The sequence below is a fragment of the Leishmania infantum genome, chromosome 30, assembly GCF_000002875.2.
Source record: "Leishmania infantum JPCM5 genome chromosome 30".
NCBI classification, from domain to species: domain Eukaryota; phylum Euglenozoa; class Kinetoplastea; order Trypanosomatida; family Trypanosomatidae; genus Leishmania; species Leishmania infantum.
This window is the reverse complement of record NC_009414.2, coordinates 819075-836411: the sequence shown is the minus strand read 5'-3', so window position 1 is coordinate 836411 and position 17337 is coordinate 819075. Positions and strand designations below refer to the sequence as shown.

The 17337-nt window shown below is 58.5% G+C and overlaps 5 protein-coding genes across 5 annotated transcripts; all 5 read left to right on the top strand.

Moving 5' to 3' along the window:
• Positions 1 to 260: 260 nt before the first annotated feature.
• Positions 261 to 4100, top strand: LINJ_30_2270 (putative phospholipid-translocating P-type ATPase (flippase); the record flags this gene model as incomplete). Its single annotated transcript, XM_001467036.1, has 1 exon — positions 261 to 4100. The coding sequence occupies one exon, from the start codon at positions 261 to 263 to the stop codon at positions 4098 to 4100; it is 3840 nt and encodes a 1279-aa protein (XP_001467073.1).
• A 1863-nt stretch (positions 4101 to 5963) lies between these two features.
• On the top strand, positions 5964 to 7079 carry LINJ_30_2260 (conserved zinc-finger protein; the record flags this gene model as incomplete). Its single annotated transcript, XM_001467035.1, has 1 exon — positions 5964 to 7079. One exon carries the CDS (start codon positions 5964 to 5966, stop codon positions 7077 to 7079), a length of 1116 nt encoding a protein of 371 aa, XP_001467072.1.
• Positions 7080 to 8507: 1428 nt separating this feature from the next.
• LINJ_30_2250 (conserved hypothetical protein) lies at positions 8508 to 9428 on the top strand (the record flags this gene model as incomplete). The annotated part of the gene is made up of 1 exon (XM_001467034.1): positions 8508 to 9428. One exon carries the CDS (start codon positions 8508 to 8510, stop codon positions 9426 to 9428), a length of 921 nt encoding a protein of 306 aa, XP_001467071.1.
• A 2518-nt stretch (positions 9429 to 11946) lies between these two features.
• LINJ_30_2240 (hypothetical protein, unknown function) lies at positions 11947 to 12702 on the top strand (the record flags this gene model as incomplete). The annotated part of the gene is made up of 1 exon (XM_001467033.1): positions 11947 to 12702. The coding sequence occupies one exon, from the start codon at positions 11947 to 11949 to the stop codon at positions 12700 to 12702; it is 756 nt and encodes a 251-aa protein (XP_001467070.1).
• A 1657-nt stretch (positions 12703 to 14359) lies between these two features.
• LINJ_30_2230 (conserved hypothetical protein) lies at positions 14360 to 15976 on the top strand (the record flags this gene model as incomplete). The annotated part of the gene is made up of 1 exon (XM_001467032.1): positions 14360 to 15976. One exon carries the CDS (start codon positions 14360 to 14362, stop codon positions 15974 to 15976), a length of 1617 nt encoding a protein of 538 aa, XP_001467069.1.
• Between the last annotated feature and the right edge of the window lie 1361 nt (positions 15977 to 17337).

The following is a 17337-nucleotide window of genomic DNA, read 5'->3' as shown; positions in this document are numbered from 1 at the left end:
GTGACTGTGCGTTCAACGGCTTGGCCCAGAAACGCCACTCATCGACGAGCGAGAGGGTGGCGGCGACACCCGTCCCCGTAGGGGCCTCAACTTCCCTGTGGTGCAGGCGCTTAGGATTGCGACTGCAGCGCTTGTGCAAGAACGCTGCCCAGCGCCTCTCGTTGACGAGGGTCTTCAAATGCACCGGGGACAGCCAGCGGAGCCGCGCCACTTACGCTCCGGTGCCAAGCCGTCGCTCCGACAACGCTGGTCAGCACGAGATGCGCCGCATTCGCCTACTAGACAAGGCCGTGGGAAATCAGTACTGCACGAACCTGGTGGTCAACAGCCGCTACACGGTGCAGAACTTCATCTTCAAGAACCTCTACGAGCAGTTCAGCCGCCCTCTCAACTTGTACTTTCTGGTCGTGGCCGTGCTGCAGTTCGTTTCGGTCATCGCGCCTGTCAACCCGCTGTCCACGCTGCTACCACTCCTCTTCGCTTTCATGCTGACCGCCGCGAAGGAAGGCTACGATGACTTGAAGCGGCACCGACAGGACCACAAATACAACCACACGCTTCGCAGGGTGCTTGACACCGAGAAGGTGGCCTGGGTCTCGCGCATCAACGCCGACATTCGCGTCGGCGATGTGCTGCTACTGCGCGAGGACGAAGAAATTCCATGCGATGTTGTCGTACTCGGCGCGACCTCGGGTGTGTACATCCGCACGGACAACTTGGATGGCGAGATCGACCTGAAGCCTAAGGAGACGCTTCAGCTCACTACGGTTGACCCGGGTAATCTCTCGCGGCGCACGCGCGCGGTTTGCGAGGTCAGTTCGGAGACGGAGCCGCCTCCGGCTGTGAATGTCATTTCGGCTCTCACAGGTGTGTGCCTAGAGTGTCCTCCAGCGTCAGCGATCATGGACTCTTTCGAAGGCTGCGCGGACCTTCAACCCACTGCCCAGGCGACCGTCTCTTGCGTTGGCGCCCCGTCGGGGCGAGTGCCTCTCACCCATCACCATCTCCTCCCCCAGTCGTGCGTCCTGAAAAACGTCGCGCAGGCGGTGTGCGTCGCGGTGTACACGGGCGATGACACTAAGTGTGGCATGAACAAGCGCGAGGCGCCTGTGAAGTGGGCGCAAATCGACAAGGACGTCAGCCGCTACTCCGCTTGCATTTTTGTGTGCCAGATACTGAACGCCCTCGTGTTTGGCGTAATCGGGTTTGTGAAAAATGGAAGCATGCACGACATGGCCTGGTACCTGCCGTTGCCGGTGAGCGAGGCGAGCGGGTCGGCTGTCATATACCCGCTGCGCTTCTTTCTGCTGACGACGGTCATGATTCCCGTCTCCTTCAAGTTTGTCGTGGATGTTTGCAAGTACTACATGGCGAGAGCGGTCGAGTGGGACATCTCGATGATGCATACAGCACCAGCGGCAGCGGGGTCGCAGCGGCCAGATCAGTCGCAGCAGATTGGTTGCAAGGTGAAGAACTCCAGTATCCTCGAGGACCTCGGTCAGATCGACTACGTCCTGTCCGACAAGACCGGGACCCTCACGCAGAATGTGATGGAGCTGGACGCCGTCACCATCTGCCCTGGCCACCATATCTCTGTTTCCAAGATAACAGACACATGCGCGACTCTGCCAGAGGAGCTGAAGAAGCAGGACCCCGCAACGCTTGCGACAGTGCGGCGATTTGCGCAGATGGTCGCCTTGTGCAACACCGTAGAGGTCGCGCATCCCCAAGCATCTTCGGGCGCGGGCCCGAGTGGCGCGGCGATCGCCTACCACGCCGCGTCTCCAGACGAGGTTGCTCTCTGCGTGGGGATGCGCAAGTTGGGGGTCTCACTGGTGTATCGCAACGAGCATCGCGCCGTGCTTCGTGTGCGCCGCGGAGAGGGCAGCAGTCACACCGTGGCAGCCGCTGCACTGGGGGCTTGCAGCCACGGTAACAGCGGCGTACGCGTTGCAGGGACAGACGACGATGTTGAGGACGAGCTGACGTGGACGGTGCACCACACTCTCCCCTTTTCCTCTGAGAGGAGGACGATGGGGGTCGTTGTGGAAGAGCCCGGCTCTGGTCGAATTTGGTTTATTGTGAAAGGCGCCGACGATCGGGTGATGGAGATGGCCTCACCGCCACCGTCGTCCTCGGATGCCTCGTGGCACCCCCAAAACCTTCCGCTCCATCCGGAGTGCGCGGCGAAGCTGTCCCTGTACGCCCACCGCGGCTTCCGTACCCTTCTTGTCGCGTGTAAGGAACTCACACGGGCGGATCTAAGTGTCTTCCTGCGCAACATTGCGGAGGCGAGCTGTTTGGCCGAGGGCCGGCAGGCCCGCCTCGACGCACTGCGTGCGCAGATGGAATCTGGTGTGACCATTATCGGCATCACAGCCATCGAGGACAAGTTGCAGGATGATGTGGGGGAGACGATTAGCGACATGCTCCTCGCCGGCATCAAGGTTTGGATGCTGACAGGGGACAAGATGGAGACGGCAGAGCAGATCGGCCTGTCGTGCGGTCTTTACCGTGCAAGTGATATGGTCATTCGCATTAGCGAGACACAGTGTTGTACGGACCTCGGCAGAGGCACCTGCGAGCGTGGCGATGCGGCGACCAATGCGAGAAGCTGGCGCGAGGAGCTGCTCTCCTTCCCGATGCAGCAACTGCCTTCGCCACCCTCCTGGCATTTCCGACAGCGCAGCGCTGCATCCGCGTTTGTGTCCGCGTCAGCGGCGCAGATGTGCGGCAAGGCGCTGGAGACGCGCGTGCTTGGTTTCGACGCGAGCGACTCGTCTCAGCTCTCGAACGGGCCGTTGCGCACGATGGCGCTGGCAGCGGACAGTGTCGCGGAGGCAAGCGGGAGCGGCGCGGGCGGTGGTGCCTTTGTGAGCGGTGGCCCCGAGCGCATCGCCGTCTTAGTTGTGGAAGGTGGTAGTGTACTAGAGACCATCCTACAAGACCCGACACTTCGGGCACGCCTCCGCGAGATATCGAGCCGCTGCGGCAGCGTCATCTGCGCGCGCTCGACCCCGAGCCAGAAAGCCGCCATCGTCCGGTTTGTGCGCGGCGGCGGCTTCATGACGCTGTCCGTCGGCGACGGCGGCAACGATGTCGCGATGCTGCAGGAAGCGCATGTGGGCGTGGGGGTTGCGGGCAAGGAGGGGCAGCAGGCGGCCCGTGCCGCAGATTTTTCCATTACGCAGTTTTCCGACCTGCGCGCGCTGCTGTTTGTGCACGGGCAGCAGGCGTACACCCGAACCGCGTACGTGATCAAGTACAGCTTCTACAAGTCGATGCTGATTTCGTTCATTCAGCTCGCCTACAACGTAATCGGCACCCATGTATCTGGTGGTACCTTCTGGAACAGCTTTTCTCTTACGATGTGGAACGGCTTCTATACGCTGCCGCAGACCATCTTCTACTGCTTCGACCGCTGTGCGTCGCGTGTAGTGCTGGAGCGCAATCCGTACCTGTACAAGATGACGCGGCACGCTGTCGACATACGCCCGGGCGAGTTCTTCGGGTCTTTTGTGGCCCGCGGCGTGCTGCAGTCTGTTGGGCTTCTTTGGCTAAGTACGCGGTTGTACGGGCCCGACTTTGCGTACGCCGAAAGCGGTGGCACGGCGTCCAATGACGTGACGTTCAGCGTCTCCTACACGGCCCTGATGCTGTCGCAGGTGTACACCATGTGGTGGGAGTCGCACGCCGTTACCCCGCTAAACCTTCTCATGCTTCTTGGCATGCCGCTCTTCTACGTGTACTCCACGAGTGTCTATAGTGACAGCCCAACGCTGCAGTACTTTGGTGTGTTCCGCAAGTCGCTTGACACCGCCGGAATCCTTTCGGCGTTTGGCGTGTCGGTGGCACTCATGGTACCAAGCATCATCTACCTCACGGCAATGGTCTTTCAGACCCCTAACCCGCGCGATGTCCTGCGCCAAGCTGAGATCCGTCGTCAGCGGCTGCTGCTGACGCGGCGTGACTACAAGCGCATGCAGCCGTTGTGGGTGCGCTGGTTTGGTGCCACGCCAGAGGACCGCTCCGTGTTGTGTAGGCGATGCTACAGCGCGCATAGCATGGACGGCGACGATGTCGGAGACGGCATGATTTGACCTCACGAACGCTTTGGTGAATGGACAGCAACTTGTGCATGTTCATCACACACACACACACACACACACGAAAAAAAAAGGATTACGCGTGCCGTCGGGCGCTTGTCAGGGGGTAGGGGGGGCGGAGCCCACAGGCGCAGACGGTGCGCAAGGGAAAGAGGGAGCCGCGCTGCGTTCGTTTGATGGGCCACACATCATACAAGCTCCCGTGTGGCACCCTCGTGAAGCTCTTGTCGCACCCTCCGTTACCGTGAGGACGGGGGACCCCTTGGGTGGTAATGAGGGTCTCCCGCACCCACACTCTTGGCGGCGGCTGACAGGGCTGGGCTAGCGCTGGGCCGAGGAGGCGTGCGGTGATCATCATGCCATCGCCAGCGCACTACAAATCATGTCGACTGGTCACCAACTATGCGCATTCGCCCGCTTTTTTTTTGGTACGCTTTTGCGGCGTTGCGGTAATGTTGAGGGTAATCCCGTATCTGGCCTGCGTTGTATGCAGTGGAATGATGATATACCGCGCGGCGACCAATCGGTGTTGGTTGACCCGATACGTCCTTGACGAACAGCCGCAGCGCAACAGAGGTAGATACACCTCTTCGGCTGTGTACACGTATATTGGCTAACCTGTTCGTCGTTGAACGGACGCGTTGAAAGCAAAAGAAAAAAGGGCACTCGCCCTTTCGGCGTTTGGCTCCTTGTTTCTGGGCATCGCGTCTTCGTGTTGGTGTGCGCGTTTTTGCGCTGTGCTGGAGGAGACGAGGAAGCGCACAGCGACGGGGGAGCAGGAGGCAGCGCTCTCTTCTCTTCCTCCGTCCACATTTCTGGGTTGGTAGAGTGAGGTCTGTCGCACGCACGCGTGCCGTTTGGTTTTTCTCTCTTGTTCTCGCGCTCCTTTCCTGTTCTCCACATGCAAGTTCCCCGTTTTCACTGCTTCTCTGTGTGGAAGGCGTCGTTGTTTCTCGTGCCTTCCCTCCCCCCGGCATCGTCTGCCGGGGAGGCGAGACATGAGGTCACCAACAGGCCTCCACAGGCAAGAGAAGCGTGTCCGCTTTCACAACAATGCCGGCGCTCTCAGAGGTGTACAAGAGTACATGAGTTAGCCTGTAGCACCTCTGCAGCTGAACTTCGCCGTCCTCGCTCTGCGCCCGAGTAAGGGGGCTCGAGCATCACCGCCTTTGTCATTCGATCTCCGCCCTTTTCTCTTTTCTTCGCACTCTTTCACTCTCCTCACAGAAACGGCGCAAGCCTACACGAAGACACAACTCCAGGTGCTCCTTCAGCCTGCTCTCGCCCTGGTTTTTTTTTCTGTTCTCGCTCTGTCTTCTCGAGCATATCTTGGGATCCTGTCATTAAGATTTTCTTCGCTTTTCTGTTTTTGTGTTTTGTCTTGTGTCGCCGCTGCTGCTGTTCTTGCTCTCTTTCCGTTCACCAGCTCGAGAAGAACACCACTACAGGGCACATTGTTTACGGAGTCTTGGTGCCCGTACCCATAACCCGATAACGCGCCTCTCTCCCCCTCTTTGTTCTCTCCCTTTCTTTTAAAAGCCGCGAGAGACAAGGCAGCACGACGACTAGCCGAGCAGCCTTTCGCTCTTCTCTCTCTGAGGCCTAAGGTATCCTTGTTCTCTGTTTTGGTCAGCCTCCTCCTGTGAGGCATCACGTCGTCGACCAGCGTCCCTCACACCTCGCCAAACGGATTCGGTTAGGGCGTTGCTGCCCAGTTGTCGTTGCACCGGTTGCGCCTTGGCCCTGGCAAAGCCCCTCCCCACCACCACCACCACCACCACCACAACCTCTGCGCTCTCACTCATCTTGCGGTTTCGCTCCACTTCTACTCGCATCCCCTGCTTCGCCGACGTCGCCATGTCTCGCTGTGGTACGTGCAACGTGGTGCTAGAGAACGGCGAGGTACTGCGTGCCCACTACGGGTCTGAATTCCACCTCACCAATGTGCGTCGCCGCGTCGACGGCTTGCGCCCGCTGTCGCAGCAGGATCACCGCTTCTCCAGGAATGAGATGGAGGGGGCCGTGCTGGGCGAGAAGGGCACGCCCGTCTACTCGTGCACGCTGTGCAAAAAGACGTTTCACTCTGTCCAGACGCTGCAGACACACATCCGCTCAACAGCGCATCTGATGCGAAAGGAGAAGCGCATCATCGCGCGTGACTCGGAGACGGCAAGTATGCTGACGTCGACGTCGCTCGGTAGCGCGGCGATGGGTCTGCATCGTCGCCACAACGCCAAGAAGAGCGCCGCTGCGCGTGGTGACGCGAAGCCAAAGACCGCTCCGAAGGTGGACGCTGAGGAGCGGGAGGAGGACGCAAGCGAGCTGCGCTGCATGTTCTGCGGCTTTCTCTCGGCGGATGTCGGGTCAAACGTGCACCATTTGGAGTGCGTGCACAGTTTCACGATACCGCTGACGGCCCACTGCACGAACCAGGCAGCGCTGCTCGCGTATCTAGCTCGAAAAATCAACGGTCTTATGTGCATCGTGTGCAATGAGCGCACCCGATCCTTCTCTTCGCTGGAAGCTCTGCGCGACCACATGCGCGAAACGAACCACGAGCGCCTTATTCTCAGCCCTGAATACCAGGAGTTCTACGACGTTGTGCTCGAGGACCCGGAGGCGGCGAGGCCGGTGCAGCTCGAGGGTGTCCGCGGCGACGAACTTGTCCTGGCGCACGACAAGGCGCTCGGGAAGAGGCGCGTGGTGCTAAAGCGCGAAAATGATGTGCCACGCGCCCGCCCACGCGAGACGGAGGAGCACAATGAGAAGCGCATGGCGATTCTGGCCGAGGAGCAGGAGACGCGCGCCCTGGCGAGGCAGGAGCAGAAGGAGCTCATCATGGCACAGAACAAGGAGGCGGCGTGGGTGGCAAAGCGCAGCGGCGGTGACCGTCATAACCTTCAGCTGGACGTTAGCATGCGCACGAATAGGCTCCATCCGAAAGGGTACGATGGCAACATGATGTTCAGTTAAGCGCTGAAGTGTGCCCTTGCAGGTGTAGTCGTTGCCTTTGTGGTTGTGCTGGTCGCGGCAGCGGTAGCTGCCATGCCATTGCCGTGCATCACGACAAAATCGCCATTCTTTTCCGCTGCCTTTCTGTGCTGCTGAATGTCATGGGCCATTCAAAGGAACCCTTCTTGATTTGTGTTCTGCATCTGCGGCAGACGCCAATGATCTCCCTGCGGCGTTTTTTTTTTGCGTATGTCTGCGCGTGTGCGCCAGCAGCTGGTTGCATGGAGCAGGTCCCTGGTACACAGTGAATAAGCCCCCCCCCCGCCGCCTGCCTGCCTGCCCTCCTTCTTTCAACAGCCTTACACGGTAGTGGTTGTCGTCATCTTCGGTCTTTCACACCAGCTTCCCTTTCTTTCGCGTTTGTCCATTTTCGTTTTAGTTGTTGTTCTGAAGGATGGTTCCCCTGTCCTGTGTTATGTTCGACCTTTCCGTCGTCGTTTATCGGGTCTTAGGCAGCTCCGACAGTTGTGCCGTGCTCACGCTCGCCTGGGGTCACGTGTTGGTTACATATGCGTGTGCACAAGGGCTCAGCGGGTCACGTCTCCGAACAGCGCAACCATGGTAGAGGAGAGCCAGTCATCATGGCGAACAAACACACTCACGAGCGAAGTTGAAGATGCACATAAAACAACAAAACTGAAAAGCGTACCTGCTGCCCATAATCTCTTCCACGCGTGCACGATGTACCAACGTTGGCCGCCATCTCTCTCGCTCTTCCTCTGCCCCTTTTCTCGTGCCTCCATGAGCCTCTGCACCGTTCCATCTCCCCTGCGCTCTCTCTCCCCTCTTCGTGCAGTATCGACCACGAGCAGAAGCGCCGCTGCGCCTCCTTCGCGCAACACACCTTCAGCTCCCTGCAAGACGATCGCCTTGGCTGTAAGTGGATGAAAAAAAAACGTAACGGCCTCGCCGAAAGGGACAGAGCGCATCGCGTGCTGTCCACGCCCATCTCTCCTCTCGCTTTGTTCTGGCTCGCCTGAAAGCCGGGGAAGGCGTGTGTGCGCTGGTAGGCATTATCATCGTCGTGCGTCTTTTGTTTGTCGTTTCGCGTTTTACCACTCTCGTCTGTCATAGTATCGGTACGGAGATAGGTCGATGGCCTTTGTGGCATCGTAGGAATATATACACGTACACCGCAGCGCATCATCGCCTCACCACTACCCCCCTCCCCCTCCCCTTCCGCCTCGAACCCATTCTCTCCGCGTAGCGTGGTGAGAGGGTACTAGTTAGATAGCGATACTACACAAGTGGATCAGTGACCGCCACGAAGCAAGCCCGTTCGTGTTCTCTTGCCCCCTTTCAAGCGTTCTTTCGCACTGCGCCCCCGCCCCCCTCCGACCCCACCCCCTCACGCCGCACGCACGGAAAGATAGTCCACTGGCAACAACGATGTTCGAACTGGTGACCTACGCCTACAACGGCGTCCTGACGGCGGTGCACCGCAGCTTCAAAATACAGAAGGAAACGCCCAAGACACTCACGGACCCCGGCACCTTTCTCGCCGGAGCCGTCGCCGGCGGCCTCGGTCGCGTGGCAGCACTGCCGTGTGACCAAGGGGGTCCCAAGGGCATCATGCAGACTGTGGGCCGCCGCATACCGCAATTCGGTTTCCTTATGATGTTCTACTGTCCTATAGCTCACAAGCTACTCCCCGGGCTGGAGGAGGACCCGGTGTCGAAGATGCTGACCACCTTCATGATCGGCGCATTCGCAGGTCTCAACATGCGCCTGGTGTGCAACCCCATCTCGCGCGTCATGGATGAGAGCCGCCGCACCGGCAAGTCGCCCATCGACACTGCCCGCATAATGAAGAACAAGACAATTTTGCATTTCTGGTACACAACGCCGAATCTGATCGCGAACGCCATGTATTTCGGCACTCTCTTCACGGTCTTTGAAGGACTGCGCCGCTTTAACGAACGCAACTTTTCGGCGATTGTGCAGAACGAGCCTGCTGAGGACACGTTTGTGGTGAGGGAGGAGGTGCAGGAGCAGCTCGTCGGACAGCGTCCGCGCCACCGCGGGCCTGCAGTGGTGGACCATAACTGGAGCTGGAAGAACTACACCACTACGGTGGCCTCGAACTTTGTCTTAGGTGGGGCGGCGGCGACGGTGGCATCTACCGTGTGCTACCCGCTTAGTGCACATCAGTACATGCAGACCGTGATTCACGACTCGGCCATCTGCCGCGGACTCACACCAACGCTGCTGAAGGAGGTGCCGATGGTGGCCGTCATGTTCGGCACGTTCTCTGCCATTCAGCCTCTCCTGGCGCCGCGTCACGGTGTGCGGTGCGGCTTCGGTTACTAAGCCGCAGGGAAGAGGGTGGGTGGGTGGGTGGGTGGCGGGTTTGCTGCCCGATGAAGGCGACGATGAATGGGAAACACAAGATGGCATAGGTCTACACTAGAGCTGCTATACCGTTTTCATCTCTCGTCGCCTAGTCGGAATTCGATCGTAGGCCCTTCATCTCTTGCGGACTGCAAGCCTTCTTTCACGTCATCTGTTTCGTTTTCTTCCTTAGAGTGCACGCTGCTATGCTGCACCGCGTTGTCTTCGCGCGTGTAGACGCGATTGCTTACGCAGTCACAGACGTGCGCCAGGAGGCAGTGCGTATGTTTCTTTACGCTGGTGGTGCTGTGGTGGTTGTCGTGGCGATGTCAATTGGACTGCATGCGTGGGATCGTTGAATGCGCTTTGCAGGCTCTCTTCTCCCTTTTCTTCGCCGGCCTGCTGCTCATGATGGCCGCCCGGACCTGTTTGCTTTTATGGTTGCGCAGTGCCTGGGATCTTTGGTTTTACCTTGTCCTTGTTCCTGTTGTAGGCCGCCTGTTCCCCTCCATCGCCCGGCTGATTGCGCACTCCTGCAGCGGCTGCCACTGACCAGTGAGAGATATGAAGTGCTGCAGCAGATGAGAAGGAAAACGCACACAGACACACACACACACACACACACACACACGGCGGATAGGGGCGCTGCCTGCTTGAATCCCTGCCTTCTCACGCTATGGAGACAGACAGCATGCGACGCTTGTGGGGCCACAGAGCAGCGCCGCATGATCTCCCTTGGTTCTTGGGCCCATGTGCAGGTGTGACCCATCCCCCAACCCGCTGGTCACCACTCACCCCACTCGAACGTTTCTCCTATGATGGAACTGGACCTCTGTATCGACACTGCCTCTCTCTCTCTCTGATACCTCTTCGTCTTCTCCTTTCACGATGACGTCAGCTCGTCTCTCGACTCTTGATCCCGCCATCCCTCCTAACCCCCTCCTCCACGCTTACCTTGGCCGCGTACATCTACCGCGCACACGCATCTCTATGTGCAAAGCCGCAAAGGTATTCGTAGCCTCTCCCTCACCCGAGCCCCTACCCTCCTCATCACGTGAGGGTTGCCGACGCCCCACGTGACGCTCGCTCTTTCTCACCCTTTTCTGCACGCGACACCGACACATACGTGCATACACGCTCTCCCGAAAGTCGCTCCGGTGCAGCGCAATCGCGGCAGTTAATGATCTCTTTGCACAGCGCTTCCTATCTCGTGGAAGCCGTGGCCTCCGCGCGTTTTCCTTCCGCTGTCGTTGTTTTTTTTTTCTCCGCCTCTACGCGAACACGTGCACGTAATCCAACTCGGACGCCTGCGCGAAACATAAAGTCGCTCTCTCACACACAGATACGTCATTGCAAGCACTCCGGAGCCGAAAAAGGACGCACAAAACGAAAAACGACAACAGAGCAAGAGTTGGTGTGTGGTAATCTATCACTGCGTCCGGTTCTGTTCTCGTTTTTTTTTTACCTGTCTCTCTCTATCCTGCTTCTGCTGCTGCTGCATCCCTCGCCAACGCCCATCTCTGCCCTGCACACACACACAAAAAAAAACTGATCTCTCCAGCGCGTGTGCGTGTGCGCGTCACCTGGTGGCCGACCCGCCGCTTTTATATATCCTTGTGTTTTCTTTTTTTTCCCTTGTTTTATTCGTGATTCTCTCTCTTGTCCACTTCATCTCGCGGTGCGGGTGTCTCACGAGGAGAGACGAGTTTAGGGCTCCTCCGTCATTCCCTCTGTCTCCACACACACTCACACAAGCAAGCTAACACCATTCTGACTATCACCGCTTCTAGTCCCGCTGGCTTAACGCTCTCATTGCTCTCCGCGTATTTGCTTGTCTCTGTGTGCGCGTGTAGGTCTTCTCTGCTCGTGGCGACATCCACGCGTCTTTCCTTTCTCATTGCTTCTGCGGTAGTGGTGGTGCTCCCTCGTTCTCCCCGCCTCCTCCTCTGCTTGTCGTTCGTTCTCTCTGTGTTTTAACTCCCTTGTTGCCGGCTGCCTGTTCGCGTCGCGTCCCTGGCGCTCGTTGTCAGGCGTCCTCACCCACCACTGTCGCCTTTTGCTTGATTTTTGACGTCACCGCCGGTGGGCCGCCTGTCGTTTTTGTGGCTTCCTCTTCTTTTTTGTTTTCGTTAGTCTCTCTTCCCCATCAATCGACAGCCCGCGCCATATTTTCGTGTTGTTTAGTTGTTCTCATAGAACTACTGCTCCTCACCCACTCCCACCGTCTGCGTATCGCTCTCTCTCTCTCTGTGTCTGCCTCTGCCTTTCCCGGACAGTCAACGTGAAATCCGTATCCTCTCTGTTGCTGTTTGCTCTTTAGCGCTTAAGGTGGAGGCCGACTCGGCGGCCTTCAACACTGCCCGTCTCTTTCTTTGGCTGCAAGCAGACGCTTTCCACGACCACCCTCAGCCTCTCACCTGGTCTGCCGACGTCTCTCTCTTCGCGTGCCGCTCTCGCGGTCTTTTCTCTCTTCTGTATCACGGACCCTACAGGTACCATGCGTCGGCGTTGCCTGCTGGTGGATTCGATCCGGTTGTCGGACTTTGCAGATATGGAGGCAGTCCTGCTGCGGTGTCCAAAGTTTTACGCAAAGGAGAGCCTAGTGACTGTCTTTCCAGAGGCAGAGCGGCGCGTGCGGTTCATTCAAGCAGCGCAGGCAGACGGGGAGTCATCGGAGGCGAATTACTATCTCCTCTACACCTTTCAGTCATCCGACTTTGTGCCTGGCGGGGAGCCCGCTCGCTTGGACAGTGGCGAGTTGCAAAAACTGACAAGCGAGGATGATGGCGCGGCAACTTTAGAGACGTCGGCAGCGGCGTCATCGGTGTGCTCGCCGTTGAAGAAGGAGGAAGACGGATTCTCGGCGCTCATCCAGTACTCCCCCGCCTCAGTGGAGTGGAAGGATCGCAGCCGCGAGCGCTTTTTCAGCTTCATGGCCGCCGCGCAGGCGCGTTTGGAGAAGCGTCTTGGCAGCGCAAACAAATCGTCTTCACGTTTTTTCATGGACTGGCCCGACCCGGCGACGGGGCTGCCTCTCTGCACAGAGCGCGGCGCCACGATCTTCTGCGACGCCGACGCGATTCTGCAATTTTTCTCGTTCAACAGCGTTCTCATTGCTGGTCCTGGTGGGGGTTGCCGCATGATTGAGCATCCGCGATTTGGCCTCAACGTGTACCCGGCGGCCGGCGTTCTTGTCTTGCCACGAGACGCCGAAGAGGCGCTGCGCGAGACGATCCGAAGCTTCGCGGCGTGAGGGGGTGTCAAAGTCAAGGCAGAGAAGCCGAGCGCACAACACCGCGCCAGCTCCAGGAACCTCTTCTCTAGTTTTTTTTTCTCTTCGTTCCCTCTGTATACGAAGGGCATCATAGGGGGCTTGCCTTTCACCTACTCGGCATGAGTACGCCCGGTGCTATGGGGAAGGGAGGAGGGTCAGCGCACAAAACCCCCTTCCGTGCGCCCCCGCGCCTGTGCCGCGCCGGCCGCTTTTCGGCGGGTGTGATGACTAACTTCCTTTTTCTGTTTTACGTTTCTTCGTGTGTTTTTCATTTCGGGTGTGTTTCTCTCGCGCGTGCGCGCACGCTCGCGTTGCCCTCCTTTTCGTGTTTTCCTTCAATGTGTGCCATTTTGGCTTTGTCTGTGCGTGTGCAGGTCTTCGTGTGTTGCTCTTGTCGTTGCTTGCCCTTTTTCTGGCGCGCATGCGCGCCTGTGCCCCCCCCCCAGCGATGCGTTTCCTCTCCTGTTCGCCAAGCAGAGAGGACACCGCGAATGAGCCACGTCTCTCCCTACATGCGAGACATTCTAGGCGTACCCTGACTTCAGTCTTCGTGGTGCTGTGCATTGGTACCGAAGGGGACGCGCTTGATGTTGGTGGGCGCTGCGACACTGATTGCTGCCCATGTTCCTCGTGCTGATACCCACTCAAGAAGCAGTCGCTCGTCTCCCGAGACGGTTGTGAGAGGCGCCAGGGCCCCCATTCACGCGCACTGAACTACCTCAGTCTCGTGGCTTCGATAACAGACCGCGGGAAACACGGGCGCTCGGTATGCACGCCACAGTGGAGGTGTCGCCCGGTCTTGCACAGAGACAGTACCTGTGTGAGCCCCACCCCCAACCCCGCCAATGAACGAAGAATACGCTTTGAGGAACGCTACGAGCCAGTGCCGCCACAGAATCGCCTGCCGCTGTGTCGTCCGGGCCTCGACTTTATCCTCACAAAAAGAGATGTAGGCGATGTGCGTGCGATGCATCACACGGTATGGGTATCAGACTTGCGTGTACTGGGCAGCTACGCATGCGCGATGACGCATCCACATCAGATCCGTGAAATCGCTGCGCCGACCGCAGGATCGCTGTGTAGCCGTTACTAGCCGTGCCTTGCTTGCCTTATTCCTCCTTCTCCCTTCCTTTCGGTGTGTGGGTGCCACCCCCTTCCGCTGTTTTCCACATGAAACGGCCAAAACACGGACGCACACACAAAGCCTGCAAGTTTGAGAAGTCGCCGTGCCATTAAGCGGAACCACACTCCGTTCCCTGCGTAACCATTTTTTTTTTGCTTCATTCGTCTTACTTGTTGCGTGCAGAATCGAATGGACCCATTTTCAGAAGGTCGTGACAGCACTCACTCTGGTTATCGAACACGCACGCCATTCTCTTCCACCTCCACCTCTTCCATAGCGGAAGAGGAGATCGCGGTTCGCCCTCGCAGACTGTCAGGAAGACGCGTGCGGAGCAGGTATCGCGGCGGCGACTACGATAACTCCTCCTCTATTACAGCGCCTCGCGCCTCTGGCCGTCGCCGTCACTCGCGCGAGAACTTGGCCCTGGATGAGCGTCACAGCGTCCTCCTGCCAGATGATAAAAATGCAGGGCCCTACCTCGCAAGAGCAGAGAGCCCCACCCGTGAGTGTGCAATGGATATGATGTCGGGACTTGGCACCGACACGGTAGAGGCAGGGGGCGTGGTGGAGGAACTTCTGGTGTCGACCTGGCCCCAGAGTCGCCGCTTCCTCGAAAGCCGCATTTTGCAGACTGCTGATATGCAGGCAGAGGACATGATAAGTGGCGACGGCGGCTCGCAGCACATCGAAGACGACAGCGTTAGCGTGACTCCGTCCACGTCGGCCCCTTCCCCAGCGCCGCGCTCTGCGGCTGCGACTGGTGCGCCGCCTCTGGCGCCACGGCCTCTGACAGACACCTCCCCACTTCTGTTGCGGCCGCGCATGCAGGAGACGGAGATGCCTGCTGACCCGCGCACGAGGTTGCTTGACCTGGTCATTACGAACACCACCGCTAGCATAACACTCGCAGAGATGGAACAGGAGATGAACTGGAACGCACAGTACGCCGCCACGTACGGGCCGCTGAAAGAATACCTGCAGTCGTATCAGTCCATCTTCGTCGTGTCCCCCGTGGACGACCGCGTGCGCCTACGGCGACTCTTTTCCATCCGCACAAACGCCCTCGCGCGGGAGGTCCGCCGGTCGACGCCGCACTCGTCATCGCTGTCCTCACGCCAGCGACACGGGCGCCGCACCGGCCGAGATGCCGCGCACCGATCGCAGTCGGCAGCGGATCGGCGAACCGGCAAGCCGTCCCTCCCCTCTGCAGAAGCTCTTGCGGCACACATCGGCAGCGTCAGCTACAGCTGCATCGCAGAGCGTCTAGACCTGGATGCGCTGGAAACCGTCTATCACCGCCGCGGTTACAAGACGGAGATTGCGCACGCTGTGCTGCATGTGTCCAGTGAGAACTGCTTCGACCTGTTCCTCTTTTCGAACGGCGCCGTTGTGTGGTGGGGCATGGACCGTAAAAACCACTGGATGGTGGACGACGACTTCTTATCCGCCTCAAATCATCTGCTCGAGGGAGTCGTACACCGCTACCCGCAAGCTGAAATCGATGCCCTCTTCCCTATCTGGTGCTCGTATGAGTTGGATGAGCAGTGCGAGGTCGTTCAGACGCCCTCAACACTGGGGTTTCAGCCGTTGGCGGTCGAACCAGCCCTTGATCGACTTGCCAAGGTACTTTGCTTTGACCACTATCTTGTGCCGGCCAGCGAGCCGGCGCGCAGTCTGGTTATGCTTACCTTTTCCCACTCACTGGGCCGCTCGGCTGGGGTGGACTACTTCGAATACGTAACGAAGTGGTCACACCGCCATATCCTGTCCACCCCAGCCGAGTTTACCGGCCTGCTCGACTACTACTCCACGAAGCGGCGCATTGCCAGACTCGAGGGCGAGATTGCCGTGGCCCAACTCGCGATCCAGTCGGCTCATGACATCCCGGATGTGCTGTGGGAGGCGCCGTGGCTGCAGGGGTACTATGACCTGGCCGAGCAGCAGAACACGACGGAGTCGCGGCTGTCGTGGTTTAACTCGCGCAGTGACACGCTCCTTGAGCAGCTCAGCCATATCAAAGGCCGGCGGTATCGCCTCTTCATGCTGGGATCCGACGTCTTTCTCATCGTTCTTCTTATTCTGGATGTGATCTTTATGACGTCCCGATTGGTCGCCAAGATGTACTTTTAGGCGGTAAAAGGAGTCCGGAAGGACGGCAAACGGGGTGATCCGCTTGGTGGTATTCACACACACGCGCGCGCGCACACACACACGAACAAAAAAAAAAGCAAAGGCCGTGTTCCTCTTATCGTTGCCTTGTACTCGTTTGCAAGCGCATGTGCGTCTATCCGTGCATATGGTCTGGCTTCAAGCAGAAAGCACGCCTACATGCTCATTCTTGCCAATGCTCATGCACTGCTCTGCGCATGCTCTCGTGACTGGACGTCCCAAGACATGTAGCGAGTTGTCCGTGTCGGTGCTTTCTTTTTTTTTTTGCTTCGTGCTTCCTCTTCCCACTGACCTCGTGCGTCAGGGCGAGGCATGGCATACAGGCCGGGTGTGCAGAGGGTCATGACCTGAGGCTGATCAACTTCCTCTTTGATCTCGCCCTGCATGCGCCTAGGCCACCTCCTGCTAGCTGCACGACAGACGCCATCGCCTCCGCGCTGGAGCACGTTCCTGGACGCGGCCCGCCTGGGGATCCAAGGTGTGCAGCCCACCCATGTCTCCGTGTGGCGCCGATCGGGCAGCACGTATGGTGCAGAAGTGATGCGGATGGTCAAGCAGATCCCGCCACACGCTTGACCGGACGCAACGGCAGGACAGATCGTCCTAGACGACCAGGATTCAGCTGCATTCCTACAAGGGTAGGTGGACAGCTGTGGCCGTGGTATGCGTGTGCTTGCTGATTTACTTGTGATGGTATTGGACACGTTGACAGAAGAATCACTCCGCCTGCTGTTCGCCACATTCTCGTGTGTCTTTGCCACAGCGAATTTCTTCGCCACGTCCAGCTGACACTCCCTTGCACTGCGCCTGCGTGCTTCCTGTGAGATGACGGGAGTGCGCGTTTTAGGCGTAACCATCACCCACCCATCACAAACCACCACCCTCACAGGAGGAAAACCTATCACTGTCATGCCTGTCGGAGACCACAGTCGGCGCTGAGATGTGCATGTTTGCACGCCCGCATGCGTGTTCACGTGAAGCATGCATCAAGGTTGCGGGCATGGTGATGCAACGGCGTTTTCGACAACTCCGACCTCCGTGCATCACCCCGCGTGAAGCATTACCTCGCTGGAACACCTCTTTCTTCCTTCCACAGCCTTCGCATCCATTTTCTTTGGTTCATCGCCACCGCTCGCGTCTCATGCACTCTCCTAAACCCCGCCCCACTTTCGACACCCACGCATACACGCGAACAGAAACAACAACAAGGGCTCCACCGTACGCTAGGTAGCAGGCAACACCATATCTTTATCGAGTGGCACCTCCTCCGCTTCCGCTCCCAACCCTCCTTCTCCTGCCAAAGATCATCACTTCATCCTGTC